Consider the following 17,641-nt stretch of genomic DNA (forward strand, 5'->3'; position numbering starts at 1 on the left):
GAAACAGGTGTTTTAACTGCTTTGTCAGCTTTTCTGTTTGATGACAGATATCCATCGTTGGCATTGTTGTGTGTTTAATCTCTCCTGTCTGTTGTCATTCAGCCCACACATGACCGACCTGGACAATAAAAGCTGGAGTTATTGGTAAAAACATTGATCCGTGTCTGCTTTGAAACTGCTTTGGCTCTCTTGTTCAGCCTTTGAGGGCATTTTGTCACACCCTTTTTAGGACTTGTGCAGATATATTCCTTAAAAAGTATGTGTGGTTTCAACCTTAACCACACTATTGACATATAAACTTTGTCTGAACAAAGAGTGCCCATTGAGGTTGTTAGGAACTCATTTCCTTTCTGGTGAAGTTAAAAATAAAACCTCAGTCCAAAGGTGAAGGCCAATGTGGAAGCCTGTTGATGCAATATGTTTTCTGAACGTTTATTTTTCATGTGGATGTCTTTTATAAGCTTGTAATATCTTGTAGTAAGTGACTTTGGTGATATTTCTCACTGCTTAAAGCTTAAATGTTCAACAGCGAGGTGTTGTAAAGTATGTAGCAGTGATCAATGCCAGTGTTGGAGTTCTGATGAAAGAGTCTGATGGTGTTAAGCTGGTTTGATAAATCAGACTCCTGTATACTTGTTCTTTGCTGCCCATCTGTGAAGCTATGCAGCGTTTCCTCGATAACCATTACCATCATTTCATTTCACGAGTAATGATAGCTTTAGAGTGCCAACACCTGTTACAGGTATGTAGCAACGCTGCCAGTCTTCCAACACAAACACAGGTACACGCTTATTTTGCACCTTGCACAGTGTGGGGACTTCCGTACAAGTAGTGTTCTGTTCATCATGATGCCCAACCCATGACAAAAACTGATTACAATACTCGTCAAAGTCTCCTGACCAGGTCTGAAGCTCTGGGTGAAACAGGATACACACATCAATACACACTCACATGCAGGTTTGTCAGGCTCGTAAAACAAATCTAATTTAGACGTACTTGACTGTGATCATATAGGTGTCGTTCGTCGTAACAACATAATGACAATTACATAATCAGGTCTCTTGGTTACACACACCCACACACGCACACACGTTTCGGTGGCATTGTTTTACATCTTGAGGCTCATGTTTTTACTCCGACTTTTAGTGAGAACAATTATTTCCAGGATATTGTTTTGTGAGGTGAAAAAAGATCCTCAAACAACCAGTGGAAATATCATTATATAGTTGGTGGTAATGGGAACGTAGCGCTGTCTCAATGGTGTGACAGCCTGCCACCCCCTCATACACATACATATACACGTACACTGCACTGTATAGTGTAAAAGTGGACGTGTGTGTGCACCTTTCCTCCCAGCACAGTGGTGTAAAGATGACCTCAAAGCCCTGGGCTCCAGAGAGTCACCTTATACTCAGGTGTGACATTACAGCGTGAGAAAAGCATGCTGGGAAAAGCTCACAGAGTAATGGGGAGGCAGCCTCCAGAGAGGGAAGCAAAGAGAGACAAGACAAGAGCAGACTGACAAAGAGATGTCTTTGTGTCACCTTTTAGCGACGCAGGAGTAAATTCCAGTCGATCCAAGTGAGTGCTTATTGAGTTACTCCAGGACAAGAGCTACTCAAGCTGAAGACGGAGTGATACCAAGTAAATCTAAATAAAATGAAGAAGGGCTGCAGGAATATATTTCAGGCTTTGTGTGTCGACTTGCCAACAGTCTCCTAATCAAAGCAATAGCGAAAGATGTATTTTGCTGATGTTGGAAACAGGGTTTGTTACAATGTCAGAGAAACCCACTCTTTCTCTGGGGGTTTCTCCGAGGAACAAAAACCCTTTTACAGATGTATGGACTTAAATAAATACATGTGTATAGCTGTGCTGTCATTAAAGCTTGAATGAATTCAAATAGTCTCTGATCACTTCCAACTCCCCTTCCAGGCAGGCCCAGATGCAGGCCAGGATTTACCTGCTGCTTGGATTCTGCCTAGACTTGTACACCTGTTTGATGGCTGCCAGGTGACTCAGAGAGGGAGGAGGACGGGCAGATAGAGAGGGAGAGAGAGAGTGGAGGAGGACGCTGGGTGTGGTAAGATGCCTTGAGCACATTCCTTGAGCAGCCGCACCCTGCATTTCAGTGTCTGTATACCTGCTGGTGTTTGCTATCAGAGCCTGCTGGTGTAAGCAGAGACTTGGGTTACTTTCCCTCCTGGCACTCTGACTTCTTTTATCGGATTTAGTTTTACAAACACACATTAATCTGTCGTTATTCTACCATTGCACTTTGTGTAACACTCACACAGCTGTATGCAAAAGCTCACCTCACATTTCATATCTGGTAAAATCTGCTGAGAGTTGAACATTTGCATGAATTGGAAATGGACCAGGCAGGGCAAAAGTTGGAATAAAATGGCTGCGGCTGTGTGGGTTTAGCTCACAACAGCTCTCCAGGACATGGGTGCTCAGGTCGACATTCAAACAAGAGGCACACCCTCGGGAGCAGGACTGAACACACAATCATACTCATAAGTGAGCTGCTATCAGAGGGCTGGGTGCAAGGTGTGTTCTGTCTGATAGACACGTTCCAGGACAAAGGACAGCCCATATAAAGTGCGCAAACACTGAAGTGTTGAGTTTTACCTGCATTACGCCCCTTTGTAATGTCGTGGTATCTGAGTCCAAATGTGGGGCACTCAGAGAGGGAGACGGAGGAATCAGAAGAGAGACAGAAAAATGTTCATCTCATCAAAATAAGCAGAACAGAACACTAAATTACTTTTCAGCCTGGTAAAAGTGGGCAATAACTTTTTGTTTATATTCTGTATACACTTACACAGGGAGATCAAAGACTTACAGTGTCACTGGATCTGAGTGTACTTAGGTGTACTGGATCACTCCAGTCCTGGCCTCAGTTGAAAAAACAAGCTTCCCAAATCCAGCCAACGCTCCACGAGGAGGTACATAACCACGCTGTAAGCAGCAAGCAGTCTGGTTTTCCTACTCATATAGAAAAGGGAAATGCTGATGTCGGCTGATTCAACACTGGTGTTCTGGCATAGACAAACAACAAGTGACTCATTTCTGCCAAGTATAGTGGAGAACAGTCTCGAGAGGAACCAAATGGAGCCCGTTTGTAAACCAAGCAAAGAAAAGTCTGTGTACTCCACTGGAAACATTTAGTCGGAAAAGAAGAGGTTAATAACTTTATATAAACAGTGTCATTTATGGAAAAGTATGAGCCACATAAAAGCTACTTTTCAAATCAGACAAAGTGGGGCTGGAGCTGCTGAAATGATGAGTGTTATTGTCAAAGCATTCAATTTTTTTAAATCATAAATAATAATTGCCTTATATATTGTATGACACAGCTGTAAACTGGTTTAATATGCTGACAGTTTTTCCAGCAGGATTAAGAATCAAGGAAAGTTGCTGAACCATCCATGTGTAGGGATGGGTACCGAATTAGGTACTTTTATAGGTACCGACCGAATCCTGTCAAAAGTACCGGGTATCAATTCACATAAAACCAAAATGTACCATGTTTAGGTACCTAGGTACCTAGGTAAACGCAGCATTACAAGGTTATATATTGAAAAATAAATATGTCAAATTGAAACTTTTTAATATTTTTTTATTAAACAAATTGATATTTTTTACCACATAAACACAAAAAAGTACCGAAACTTGGTATCGTTGAGTACTGGTACCTATTGCTAGGTACCGGGCATCAGTACCGTATTGTTTCAAACGTGAAAGGTACCCATCCCTATCCATATGCATAAACACTGTTTGGATGATTTCTTCAGGACTATCTAGCATCTGGCTGTACATCTGAACACAAAACAGGGAATGTAAAAAAAAAATGAAGAGTCTTAACAAGAATGTGACAAAGACTTTGAGTCTGGCTGGAACTTAACTGGTATGAAGTCAACAATAAACTGAGACACTTAATATGACAGTTTGGGGTAAAACTTTGAAATAAATGTATTTTCTTTTGTCTTGCTGTCTGGAAATCGTAGCAGCCATGATATGATATGAATGCCAGCGCTTTTGAAATATGCCTTTTGGAGTGAGCTTCCAATGATGTGCCTGTCTCTAGAGCTCAGAGAGGGTTTGGGAGGAGTCTTACCGGTGGGAAAGCCCTGCCTATCAGGAGTCGTCCTGCTGCTTCCTCATTCATCGCTCTGCCTTCGCTCTGCTACGTAACAGCGGCGGCTCGGGAGGTTCGAAACCCCGCCGAGTGAAGCGCTCAGACCGGGCTTGTGGTGCGTGCGAGCCCGTCCACGCTGGGTGGCACTGGGTGAGGGTGCACACCGAGGGTTTGGGTGGAGTTTTCGCCAGCTCCGAGGAATGCGACGCACGGACGGAAAAGAGACGCACGTCGGCGGTTTCACTCTGTTGGAGCGATACTCTTTGGTACAGGGAGAGGAGGCGAGCTGTGCAGCGAAGTTAGGAGGTATGGAGCGGAAATTTACACGAATTTTGCAAAGTTCAAACAATGGACTTAAGAACTTTTTGTTCCTTCCTTGTTGTTTCAAATATGTGAAGTTCAACTTATTTTCGAGGTCATCTAATCCGAAACTGTCCCTGTTCTGTTGAATTCAAACCCTTTCTATTCCTATTATGTTGTATTATTATTCCACTACTATAGGTGGGACAAAAAGTGAAAACACTTTCCCTATCCCCCGCTTGGATCTTATGAGGATTAAGTCATCCAGGTAGCTGCTGTGCATTGCAAAACCTGAACAGTATTGTTATTACAGTGAGCACACAGAGAGCTGGCACTGACAAACTGCTGCTGGTGCCTCTCCAGCCCTTTGGAGGCATTAAAAACAGAGGAAAAAAAGGCTTCTGACAGTGTGGAGCCTTTTCTGTATTATACTGTCATTACAATGACTTTCTTTGAAGAGCACTTTTTGAAAACAAAGTTACAGAGCAAAGAAAATCACGGGAAGGAGACAGAATGCCAGCGAACTGTAGTGAACTATGAGTAATAAATATGGCTTGAAAGGGTACAGACACTTTAACAAGCATGTCTGATGCCTTGGTTGCACAATGCTATGTATGCAGAACTACCAGACTGTGATTATGCTCAGTCTTTGCACTCTAATTTTCAGATAACAACTAAGATAAGATTGATCCTTTTCTTCTAATCTCATGTACCCTCTCCTATAGATTTTTGTAAATAGGCTTTGATTTTATCTTTATTGCATATGGGCACAGATAGATTTCCATATAGCTTTGACACATGTAATACAAAGATATGAACTCCATCTTTGCGTTGCTTTGACTCCATTCATTCAGAGTGACTCACTGGATCAGAATACTCCTGCATGTGGTTATAATTTGAAGGGAAAAAGTTTGTGGTGCCAGCTTTTTGGTGGTGCTTTTTTCTGGTGTGCTTCTCATTATGGCTTTCATCTTGTCACACTAACCAAATATTGCCGTCTGCATCCCATTCACTGCTTTGTTTGCACTGCATGTGTTACGGGGGGTCACTGTCTACTTGTATAGGTGTTGAAATATATATGCAAGCAGTATTGTTTTACTTTCAGGCCAATAAAGAGGGAGAGTAGGAATATTTTGTATGCTTTTGTTGTTTCCACTGAAGATGACCACAGACGTTTTGACAGTTGGAGCAAATGACGAGGACCTGTTTTTCTAGCAGTGCTGCTGTGTTGAGTGCGGCTTTCAAAAGGGAGGGTAGGTGCCACCATGTGTTCTCATATCCAACGTGGGTCCACCTGACCTCGAGCTGCTTTTTTGTGTCGAGCAGACGTGTGATGACATACAGAGAGACAAGCCAAGCTGTGTTTGCTCCTGTCTACAGTGTGACTCTAGAGTGAGTGTGTGTGTGTCAAAAAGTGGCACTGAAAGGTCCTGACAGGAGCATCAGGAGATTACTGGCTCATCCCTCCAAACCTGTTTTTAGGTATTGTTGTCTCACTCCATTCACACCAAGTTATCATACAAAGTGAATCGACTGAGGAGGTATGCCGGATCAATCGTGGTGTTTGTTTAGTGAGGTGTGTTCATATGTGATGCAGGTGTGAGAGAGAAAATATGAAGCCAGTGAAGCAGTTTTTGGTGGAATTTGAGCTTGATCAGTTGCATTTCCTTGGGCGTTTTTTTCTATTCGTGGCAGGTTGAGACACATAGAAATTTTGCATTCCTCTTTTCAAACTTTCCCATAAAGAGGTTATGAAGAAATGCAGAAACTGAACTGTTTAAATGCTTAGTGAGCAAACATTAAGCACATCTGAATATTAGGTTCATAAGTGACAGGGCTATGGGTTGCTTCCCGCCTGTCTTCTTGTGGTGGTTTTGGGTTTCAAACCGGCTTTGTCTGAAGCCCATTTAGGACAGGCTCGTCTTTTAGTGAGCAACAGAAAGCTCTATAAATAAGGGAGGAACCGAGAGAAGAAAAAGAGATCCTTATCACCTCCGTTTGATGCTTACTGTAGTTGCCATAACAAACAAAGCAACAGTATTTCTTTGTACTTTTTACAAGTCAACCAGGTGAGGTCGAGAGAGTCGGACATGCTTCCTACACCTGGTTATTTGTCTTTTGTGTCAGTCCAGAGATCAGAAGGTTTATCACCAACTCCGGGCTTTGTTTGGTACTACTGTAGTTCTGAGTCATCTGGTTAGCTCATATCCACCCTGGGGTCAACATGTATCATTTCCATTTGTGACTTAAACGTGGATGTTTATTGTCGGCAGTTCTTTTGTATGTCAACTAATCAGATCATCAACTCAAAGCGCCCAAAACTGCCCTCATTAAGCAGCCAACTTGTGAGAATTTCCTTCTTTTCATTGTTGTATTTGATGTTAAAGTTATTTTTCTTTGGGTTTACTCTGACAAAGGTAACCCAAGCCGCAGTAGACAACTTAACACGTATGAACAAATACTGGAAGTCATCATTGAATGTGTCCCTCTTCGTTTTGTTGACTGAGAGAGAAGATGAATCAGGGGGTTTAGCATTACAAAAAACAAGTAGTTGCACATCTCTTTGCTCATGGCTGATTCCACAAGTCCTCAGATAATCATCTATGCATTTTACTGCTGCCTCAGCAGATTTTTGTTGTACACCAGGCAGGCCCCAGGCTGCTGGAATACCTTGAAATACAGTATGTACCTTGATTGATCAAAGTGATAGAAGTTCCTCTTTTTTGTTTTATTGGTCCGCAAAAGTTAAATTATTCCAAGCAGCCTTTTACTCCTGGCCCGCCTCGCTGCCTACTGTGGAACTTTTAAAAGGGAACAGCAGACCACAGAAGTCTAACTTATATAGTGAGAAAGGAGCATGGAAACAGGATGTCAGCCATTTTGCCAGCAGATGAATCACTACAGAGCAACGTTGAGCAACTTATCCTCAGGCTAGGCCAAGCCAGGCTACCCTATGACTCACCACCAGGCCTTCTTAGCAAACCGGCTTCTCCCACTGATTACGGGTCAGGACTTGGAGCACTTTGCTGTCACCGGTGATCTTTAAGTTTGTGTGGAAGTTTACAGAAAACACGTCACATAAGTCTAGAGCAGGTAGGAGCACTCACACAGACCCCAGGTTACACACACACACACCCTGATCACATACCAAGCCTTTCAATACCACATAGTTTCTATGGCTGAAAATAACCATGGTGATCTACCAAAACAGTTCAACACACTTCCTGTTCTCACCGCATGCTGCCATGTGTTGAGGCGACCCACACGTGCTGACATTCTGAGTGTTTTACCAGCTTAATTAACATATTTGAAATGTTCAGTGGTCAGCCAAAATCCCCACCATCAGTTGTCCTCAATGCAGCTTTTCAGGTCACATAAAGTATGAATGAGGGGTCGCCCTGGTTGGATCAGTTGATGTTGCATAACACATAAGTACATTGTGGGCTGAAATTCAGCCTTTAATTGTTGACTCATGGTGCATCTTCTTACTTTTCCTTTGAACAACTGAATCATATAAGTGTCTTTATAATTCAACATCTCTGATTATCCAGTGTCACTGTAGGTGAAACATACAGTGCCTCGTGTAAACTTCTCGGTTGGGAAGACCTGCTGCGTTTCTTCTTTCTCATGTGATAGTTACACATGAGGATTTTGGTGTTTGTTAAACAAACACAGGCTATTTTGTGGCACCACCTCAGACTAAGGACACGTGGTACGTATTTACCGCTGTGAATGGCATCATATTTCCCAGAGAGGAGTTGACAGACAAAGCATTTGTGATAATAACCAATGCATACATCCTTGATGGTTGTTTTATCTTCTGTTTTATTATGATAGTGTTCCTGTCAGTCGAGTTACTCTTGCCCACCTGGTATCTTGTTTATTTTTGGTAACTTGCCTGTTGCACGTTCTGAGAGAGAGAATTTAAAAGGTATAAATAATGTGACAAATTTCTAAACATTTTAAAAACAGTAGATCGGCAAAGTGAGTCCTTTACTGACCCCACCCTTTATATCTTCTTTTAACAGTTGCACATTCACAAAACATTATGTAACAATGTGGCAGTGACTGTACGTTCACTTATGATTAATTCCTCAAGTCTAATGGCTTAGTCAACATGCTTCTCTAAATCAATTTGTGCTCTGACTGACAGATTTTTCAGGATGTGGTCTAAGTAGCGACTTGAGGTGTGACGCACTAGTGTTTAATTATTATGAAAACCTGTCCATACAGCTCCTCATGCCTCTCAAAAACTCTCCCTTAAACCTCCTTTTCTTTTCTAACTTCACTCTCGCTTGTTGCTTTTTCCTTTGTCCACAACATGTTCCACTTTAACTGATATTTTGGTTTGCTTTTAACTTTACCCATTGTCTTTAAGAAGGCAGGTTTCTGTTCCTCAGTTGTGTTATCAAAAGCTGTTTCTTTCATAGATAAAAACTCCTCCAACATCCAATCAAGCAGTCAGAAGTGAGAATGTCGTCCAATCAGTTAAAATCAAAGTCCAACCATAATAAGAGCTCCACATAGTGAAACAGCATAAATGTGATAACGCTAAGGTGTGAAAAATATTGATACAGCAATAACACAATACTTTGACCTCTGATACAATATCGATATTTCAACTCTAAATATCAATATTTTTGTCAAACTAAAAGAAACAAATTTAGCCAAGTTGGAAGTAAAACACGACTCCTGCACCTCCTCTGCAGTAAATGGGGACAAAAAGCTACACCTCTGTATGTTGCCTATAAACTGGATAATAAATATAATCTCAAAGTATATTTAAATGTTATTCCTAAACTTGATGATATGGGTTTTGATACCATATAATCATCATTTTCTCTCTATTTTTTTTTTTGGTAAATTGGTTTAAAATCATTTTTAGTTTTATTTTTACAGTGTAGTAGACTGATAAAAGCATTATCATTGTAAATTTTTTAAGCAATATCTGAATTTTAATGAGAAACAGTTACGCCAACTGACCGCATCTTTCATCCAATCATTTCTTTGCAACATTAGGTAGCCACAGTAGTTTAGGTGACAAACTTGATGCAGTTTGTGTTTTCAAGTTAAGTGTTTGTATGTAAAACTGCATTTGACTTTCAGTATTTCAAAAACAATGAAATATAAAAGTTGTTCTCAATCAAATAGTTTGGACTTATTTTGTCCTTTCAATCATGTGTAATTTTATTTGATTTACATGACCATTATCTCTATTTTTACTTAGTTACATGTGTAGAATATCACAACCTATCTTAATATTGTGATATCATGATACACCATGATACTATCATAATGTGACCTAAGTATCATGTGTAATGTATCATGGCGTTCTTGCCAATATTCACCTCTAGATAACACTGTACTTTGAGGGATGAAAAAAAAAAATCAACGAGTCACTGATTATTATTTCTAGATGTTAAATGTTAAATGACAATATTATAATGTTAAAGGACAATATTAAATCATTGAACACTGAAGGATAAATTGTCAGTACAGGAAATTGTGTCTTCCTTTCATTGACTGCAGTCTGTTGTTAATGTGGCCTGGAAAGGAGAGTATCTCTGGTGATCTGTCCCAGCCTTTTAAGTGTGCTGGAGTACAAGCCCTTTAGTATGTGGTGCCAGCAGGTAAAAAATGAACTCGTTCGACTTACTACACAGGCTTTGACTTCACAACAATAGAAGCTTTGTGTTACAGGTTGTTGTAATCTGTTCACCTGTGTATCCTGATCCAAAGCATTATTCCTCCCCCCATCAAAAGGAAGCTTCTGTTAAAATATAAATGTTTCATGTCACTGATAGAGATGTGAAGTGTGCATGTGAAAATACTCCATTGTTTTTTGTGGATGTTTGCTATTTTCTCAGTCTTAAAAACCAGTTACGTTAATTCTGTAAAACACTAAAATAAAATGCCTCACATATTTTGTCTGTTTGTTGAGCTTGTGTGTTTCTCTCTGACTTTTTTTGCACAGGTTGGAGTTGATCTCCTTTACCTCGTCACACCTCTGAGCCACGACGTTCAATCCCACCTCTCTTAACAAAAATGCCAAACAGATCTCAGAGTTCATCGATTGGGGAGAACCCTCTCGACCCAAACTACCTGCCCCCACATTACCGTGAGGAGTACCGTCTGGCTATTGATGCTTTGATAGAGAATGACATTAAGGTACTTGTGGTTAACTAATAGTTATTGAAGACACCTGTAAAAATGTTCCCTTTTGATGATGATGTGGTAAATTTGGGTATGTCTTCTGTCACACCAGGGCTACTATGAATTCCTCCAGTCTGCTGATGTGGTCGGCTTCTTGGCACAGCCAGAAATCGAATTGATCAGGTCCACAATCCAGACACCCAACCTGTCCTCCAGCATCCCAGAGCTGACATACCATGAGGGAGTTCATGAGGTTGATGGCTCCTCTGATACCTACTGGCCAATGCAGTCTGACACGGCGGCCCCAGGACTGGATCTTGGCTGGCCGATGGCACAGCACAGCTTCAGGGGGCCTACAGAGGTCACCACTCTTGTCAACCCCTCTGACCCTGACATGCCGAGCATTAAAGAGCAGGCCAGAAGACTCATCAAGAGCGCTTGCCAAGTAAGTAAGAGGGGAGGAACCTTTAACAGACGGGTGACTTAAACTTGCATATCCAGTTTGCTTGCCCCTGGAGTTCAGACTGGATAATTTCACACTGATAAATTCACAGATGTATAATCATTATACTAATTTCATGCAGCCATAGATATTCCTTTTTGATCCAGAGGTGCATGAATGGTAAATTATGATGTAATCTTAATACAGAGTAGCCTATTTTCTGTCTGATCTGCTTGTACTGTACAAGTCAAACATTATCTCTCTCTTTCAAACAAAAAAGTCAAGGGGGCAACTAAGAGCTGCTCTCTCTCACTGAGAGTTTAACCTACTTTCTGTTTGCCACTCCCTGTCAGATGTGTATCTTACTGGCAATTTGCTCAAATTAAAATATTGTTAGGCAAAGCATACATGCAAATGTCACGAGTGGTCAAACCTGTTTGGAGATGTCTTTTCTCAATGTATATGATACACTGTAGTGAAGTTTAATCAAATTTCTGTCTATTTGGTTAAAGGCTGTTCATGTAGGGATATCCTGGAGCATTATGGTAGTTTAGATAAAATGTACTAAGATGACTAATATAAAACTAACTTGTGTTTTTCTTCCTCTCCAGGTTATTGCTGTTGTGATGGACATATTCACAGATGTTGATCTATTTTCCGACCTTTTGGAAGCAACGTCTCGACACGTTCCTGTTTATATTCTGCTGGATGAGCAGGACTCCCATCACTTTGTCTCAATGGTCATCAACTGCAAAGTCAACTTGGAGCTAAATCCTGTAAGTTTGTCTGTTCTAGGCGGCGAGTCGACCATCTTTGGGTGTTTTATTGTGCTGTTTGGTTCTCATGCATAATTTTCCCCCTTGCCATGTGTGACAGTATGACTAATATTCATTTTACAGTTCATGCGAGTGAGGACTGTGCCAGGGATCACCTATCAATCACGGACTGGGAAAACATTTAAAGGGCAGGTGAAAGATCGCTTTCTTTTGGCTGACTGCAAGGCAGTGCTCAGTGGCAATTACAGGTGAGTCATTTGACTAAGTTTATTAACGGTTCATTTAATTTCAAAGACTGTATTCCATCTACTCTGCGGATTTAAGTACTCTAATTGCCTCCATTGTTTCCTTTTTTACAGTTTTATGTGGTCTTATGAAAAGATCCACCGATGCATTGCCCACCTCTTCCTCGGGGAGCTGGTTGCCACCTTTGATGAGGAGTTTCGTATTCTCTTTGCCCAGTCAGAGCCTCTAGTCTTTGACCCATCTGATGGGGCACTTGCCCTCTCTGACACCAGCAGCACTAGCAGTTACTTGAGCAGCCAGTTTGGTTTGAAGAGGACCCAGTCTATGCGTAACCCCATAGGTTACCGCAGGCAACCTGAGATTACCTCTGGCTTCCCCTTTGGAGAGTCTGATCGAAACCTTGCACTTCCCTTCCGGAGGAATGACCCATTTCGTCACACACTTGAACCAGGGGCTGGAATTACAATAGGGAAGTACTCGCAGCAACAGTTTCGTCTGCAGCAGTCATACCTGGAGCAGGGAAGGTCCATAGTTTCCAGGCAGTTGGAGATGAGTTCCACTGGCTTTAAGAGGCACAGTTATGCAGAGGGAACACAGGAAAACTACACATCTTCAAGGCAATACATGAAGCACAGGGTCATGAATAACCTGGATGAGACGGACTTCCACAGGTAGTTATTCTTTCATTTATCACTTTGTCTGAAGAATCATCTTTGGTTTATAACAATTATTAATGTCTGTTTGCTTACTAATGAATTTGGTCAGTCTGTTGATCAAACTAATAAAAATGATTGTTTCTTCTTTCCAGAGAACACACCAAAAGTAGCCATTTCTACTCTGAAGGGCCCGGACCAGGATCTGGCCAAGGACACTATGACAGACTCCGGGGTCGTCCTCCGCACCTTTCTATTGACCAGTATTCAGAATCAAGTCATCGCTCTGACCAGGAGCCTCCACTTGAAAATTACGGCAGAGAGTACTTTTCCTCAGAGGATTTGAGAGGACCTGAGGGGCACCACGCACCTCCAGTAGCTGGGAGGTATGGAGGAGGGTCTGGTCATAAGAGACCAACAATAGGTCAGGCATATGCCTGTCAAAGCTCACCCACACAGCCTCACCCACCTGAGAAGAAACCCTTTTTAAAGCAGTCAGACCAGGAGTATCAACAAGATCCAGAGGCTAGGCACGGCTTGAGGAACTGGAGGATCCATTCCTATCTGAGCTCCTATGAGGATGGGGGGGAAGAAGGTCTGCCTCAGCCTTTGGGGCCTGATGCTTTTGAAGAGCCTCAATCATCTCAGCAGCCAACTGACACAGACAGTTCAGCTCGCTTTGGTATTAAGGAGCAGCCCAACACTGCCCCTAAACCCAGACCAGAAGTTCCAAGACCACGCTTTGGAAAGCCCATTTTACCTGAGAGCAACAGTAAAGACTCTGCACCAACAACAAAGGATCCACATCCCCCAGTCACTGACTTAAGGACATTTGCATTGGAGAAGAAGGAGAGGGAGGCAGCAAAGGAAGGGGGTGCTGATGTGGAGATGAAAGAGACTCCAGATCTCTTTCTGTCTAAACATGAATCATTTCGCTCACGAATTAACCCACTTCTCCAACGCAGTTCTCGTTTGCGTTCCTCACTGATATTTTCATCTTCCAAAGCAGAGATTCACAGTGGTAGCTTGGGTCTAAAACCAGCCTCAGAGACAGAAGAGGAGTTAGACTCCATACGCACTTCCTCCATTGTGGCCGAGATCCTGGAGAAGAGGAGGTCTTTATCACGAGAGCCTTTTGAGTGGAGAAAAAAGACTGAGGAAAAAGACAAAGAGAAGGAAAAAGAGAAAGAACAGGAGAAGGAGAAAGAGAGAGAGAAAGAGAGAGAGAAGGAGGAACAGCAGAAGGAGAAAGAACAACAACTACTGAAGGAGAAAGAGAGAGAAGAACAACAGAGGGAAAAAGAACGACAGAAAGAGAAAGAACGACAACAGAAGGAGCAAGAGGAACAACAGAAGGAGAAAGAAAGACTGCAAAAGTTAAAGGATTTCCGGCTGAAAGATGAAATGAAGCCTAAAGAAGAGGTAAAGACAACATCAACTGTTGTGAAACCTGAAGTAACAGCAACTTTGAACATGAATGACCCAGCCAGTCGACTGCAGTATTTCCAAGACCTTGCTGCCAAGAGGAAAGCCTCAAAAATGGAGACAGAGTCATCACTAAAAGCCCCAGAGCCGGCTGAGAAAAAGCCAGACCTTTCTGATAAACCTCCCATTAACACTGCCACAGCTCCAAAAATCCCAACTGTCTCAGTTTCTCCAGCAGAGCCTGAAACTAAAAGACCAGACGTCTCAGCAAAACTGGCAGAACTCACTCGTAAACCTTCATTCAGTTCCTCAAAACCCCCAATAATCACTGCAAAGCCCTATGTAAGCCCCCACCAGAAGGCTTCAGAAACAAACCAGTCTCAGAAAGAGGAATCTTCATCAGAGGGTCAAAAGAAAGATCTATTTAAGTCACTAAAGCCTCTTCCTTCTCCAAAGATCTTCAGGAGGGACCCACTGAAGCTCAAAGGACTGAATCCTCGCCGTATCTCTTGTGGTGAGGAGATACTGACCACAGATGCTACAGATGCAGAGAAGAGCGAACTGAAAAAGAACCGGTCTCACAGTTCATCCACCCTGCCACGCGAGGAAGGACTGCAAAAGGTCATGGGATCCAATACGTCCATCAACACTCTTGGTGAGACAAAAGGCGAGGGCAAGACACTCGACTTCTTAAAGAAGCAGACCCAGAGGCTCAAGGGATTCCTCGGACCAAAGGATAAAGAAAAGAAATCTATAGGTGACGAAAAGGGCATGAACACAGTTGTAGAAAACACTGCTGAATCTAGCAAAAAGCCAAGTTCATCAGGGAAAAGCACTGTACCAACTTCTGCAGACCAAACTGCAGCCAATCACAAGACAGCAACAACAACATCAGGCCCAACTCGATACCTGGCTCAGGGCAGCTCTGTGATTTTCAGCAGCAACCTTAGAGATGACACCAAAGTCATACTTGAGCAAATATCAGCCAATAGCCAGAAGAACAGACAGGAGCGAGAAGAAACAGGAGCTGCAAAAGAGAGTGATGCCGCAGAAAAGGCACTTGAGAGGCAAAACTCAATCAAGAAGAGTCGGTTTCTGCGACCGCCAGGCACCAGCCAGGAGCGCGAGGGATTGCTGAAGAGGATTGAGAGTCTGAGGAAGGAGAAGAAGGTCTACAGCCGCTTTGAGGTAGTCTATCACCGCAAAGATGATGTTTGCAGTGTAGATGGGAGGGACATATGATCAAAAGTTTTAAATAGTATCAGGTTTAAAGTAGAAAATAAAAAAATGTAAAAACTTTCCATGACTTTAGTTCACTGGAATGCCTTTTTTTGACCCAGTTATGTTGTCAGATTGTTGCTAAAGAGCCTAGATAGTTTTAGAGATGACCCTCCAGGGTATTTTTTCTTTTTTAATTTTAGCTTTACTAATTTTTTTCTGGTATCTGTTGTCTTTTTCCCAACCGTTTTTCAACATGTTGGTGGCATCAAATTTTAATTAAGCTTGCATTTTTCATAAAACAATAATTTCTTTCAGTTACATTGTGTAGTTTTGGGATGTTTTAAATCAAGTTTAGGAGTGAAATGATTAGCAAACCATTAAGATCTGTTTTTCTTCCAGTATTTTATCCAGTACATACAGTGAGCTCACATTCATTACTATGTTTACACTAAAACTGAACTGGATCACTGTGATTTTGTAGATTATTCTACTTAAAATACAGTTGGATTTGTACTTTTCCCTTCCCATGTTAAATTCGTTGTGAGAACTGTGCAAAGGGTTATGCCCTGAAGCCTAAAATATCAGCTGTAAAAAAGTGGAGGGGGAGGGAAGCCTAAAATGAGCTGGAGCTAATACTTTGTTGCATTCACTGTTATCCCTGTTGTTCTGTTAACAGATGGGGAATAGCCTGGGATAATGAGAGATGGAGGAGCGGCCATTTATATGGAAACTATTTATGCAAGATGATCAAAAAGACCAATTGTCCGTATGTGCCAACGACTCTGTCAAAGTACCTCTGTGGCTCTACACTGCAGCCTTTCCTGGACTTTCACACAAAGTAATAAAACTTGAAGAGACAATATATACGATTCCTGAAAACAAACTTAGGTCACTGAGTTTGGAATGTGCCTGTTTGCCAAGCCTTGGTACTAGTTTTACCTTTTATGGTGACTGAGAGAAAGAAGATTGACTCTGCTTGTACACTGGCTGCATGGGCGAGTGTTTCACCAGACAGAAGAAGGTAGGGCAATTTACCGATAGCTGATCTTGTATGAACATGACTGAGGGAGTTAGAGAGGAGAAAAGAAAGACAGTACATATTGCTCCTGAGGGAATATGAATATCAGTGCACATGTAAAAAAAATTACCGATGTTATGTGTCTTAGCAAGTGTCAGGTAGAACTTGTTTGAAACTGGACTGGACTCGGCGTCTTGTGGATTCCACATCTGCTAAAGGCCAAGGAGAGTTTCATGAGAGCAGGAAAGACTAGAAAAGTTAGAAAAAAACAGACTTTAGAGAAGAATTTAGTGAGGTGAAAATGTAAGGAAAAAGTATGAAAGATTAAAAGGAAATAAGTGGGAGGACAAAAGGAACAAGAAGGTGAAATAATGTTTTAACTAATTTTGAAAATGGGAAAAGTAGGTTTTAATGGAAAGAAGAGCCTGAAGTGAACTTTGCCCTTTAGAGGTAGTGTTATGTACTTTTCTATCAAGGCGTGGACCCACTTGTCGGAGCCGAAGACACCAAGTAACCAGTCAGGGAGGGGCTTTCAAGCATTCGTGGTTGAAAGGTGAAGTTTAAAAAGTATTATCATATGCTTTGTCTTATGTTTAGTGATTTAAATGTAAACAGCTACTTTAAACTGATGTAAAAATTAACTGTCACCTTTGAGAGATGTGAGAGAAAAAGGATTTTATTATGCAGTACTAGAACAAGGTAGTGCCTGCTTACACAAGTCACCAAACTTCTTCAGCTACGCCCTTCACAGGACTCCAAGCCTCTTTGTTTGGTCTAAACACTATTACACCAAAGATTTAGTTATTATGCACAGTTCTCAGGTGGCTTGACACCTCCACTAAACATGAAACAAGGTCGTGTATGTTGGGTTTTTGTATATTGAAGATTGGAGGTTCAATTGCTCACAGATCAGGGGTTTCAGTTTTCTACACAGGATAGTAATGTACATATATATATTTACATACAAATTAACGGTGATATTCTAATTAACAAATTAGATTTTGGTCACCCTCACTGTGCTATAGATGTGCCTTGTGTTGATATTAAATATGTAAATATCTGGTTTTGGCTGTAAAAAAATTGGCATCGATCAAGGGATTTTTTTTAAACCTTGGGTACCATTGCATTGTCTTTAAAAACTGTTAAAGTTTTTATTAAATGTCTTTTAAACTGAAGCGTTATGTCAGTGTGTGCACATATTTACATCATGAATGTTGTAGAACTGACTGAACTTATTTTAATCGTAAGCTCTTGAAGATTTAG

General features: G+C 41.5%; 1 protein-coding gene across 1 annotated transcript; it reads left to right on the forward strand.

Moving 5' to 3' along the window:
• Nucleotides 1–4,219: 4,219 nt before the first annotated feature.
• fam83hb (family with sequence similarity 83 member Hb) lies at nt 4,220–17,467 on the forward strand. The gene is made up of 8 exons (XM_074687694.1): nt 4,220–4,450; nt 10,419–10,612; nt 10,710–11,042; nt 11,651–11,815; nt 11,939–12,063; nt 12,175–12,732; nt 12,870–15,327; nt 16,037–17,467. The coding sequence occupies exons 2-8, from the start codon at nt 10,490–10,492 to the stop codon at nt 16,055–16,057; spliced, it is 3,783 nt and encodes a 1,260-aa protein (XP_074543795.1). The 5' UTR covers nt 4,220–4,450; nt 10,419–10,489; the 3' UTR covers nt 16,058–17,467.
• The last annotated feature ends 174 nt before the right edge of the window (nt 17,468–17,641 follow it).

The sequence above is a fragment of the Halichoeres trimaculatus genome, unplaced genomic scaffold (assembly GCF_033239565.1).
Source record: "Halichoeres trimaculatus isolate MK-OKI-2021-1 unplaced genomic scaffold, fHalTri1.1 fHalTri1_scaffold_14, whole genome shotgun sequence".
In the NCBI taxonomy this organism is placed as follows: Eukaryota; Metazoa; Chordata; class Actinopteri; order Labriformes; family Labridae; genus Halichoeres; species Halichoeres trimaculatus.

Excerpts from the sequence above, each read along its gene's own strand:
- fam83hb (XM_074687694.1), top strand. The coding sequence starts at position 10,490 with ATGCCAAACAGATCTCAGAGTTCATCGATTGGGGAGAACCCTCTCGAC. Across the intron at positions 12,733-12,869 it reads GATGAGACGGACTTCCACAG|AGAACACACCAAAAGTAGCC; the intron begins GTAGTTATTCTT and ends TCTTCTTTCCAG. Across the intron at positions 15,328-16,036 it reads AGGTCTACAGCCGCTTTGAG|ATGGGGAATAGCCTGGGATA; the intron begins GTAGTCTATCAC and ends TTCTGTTAACAG.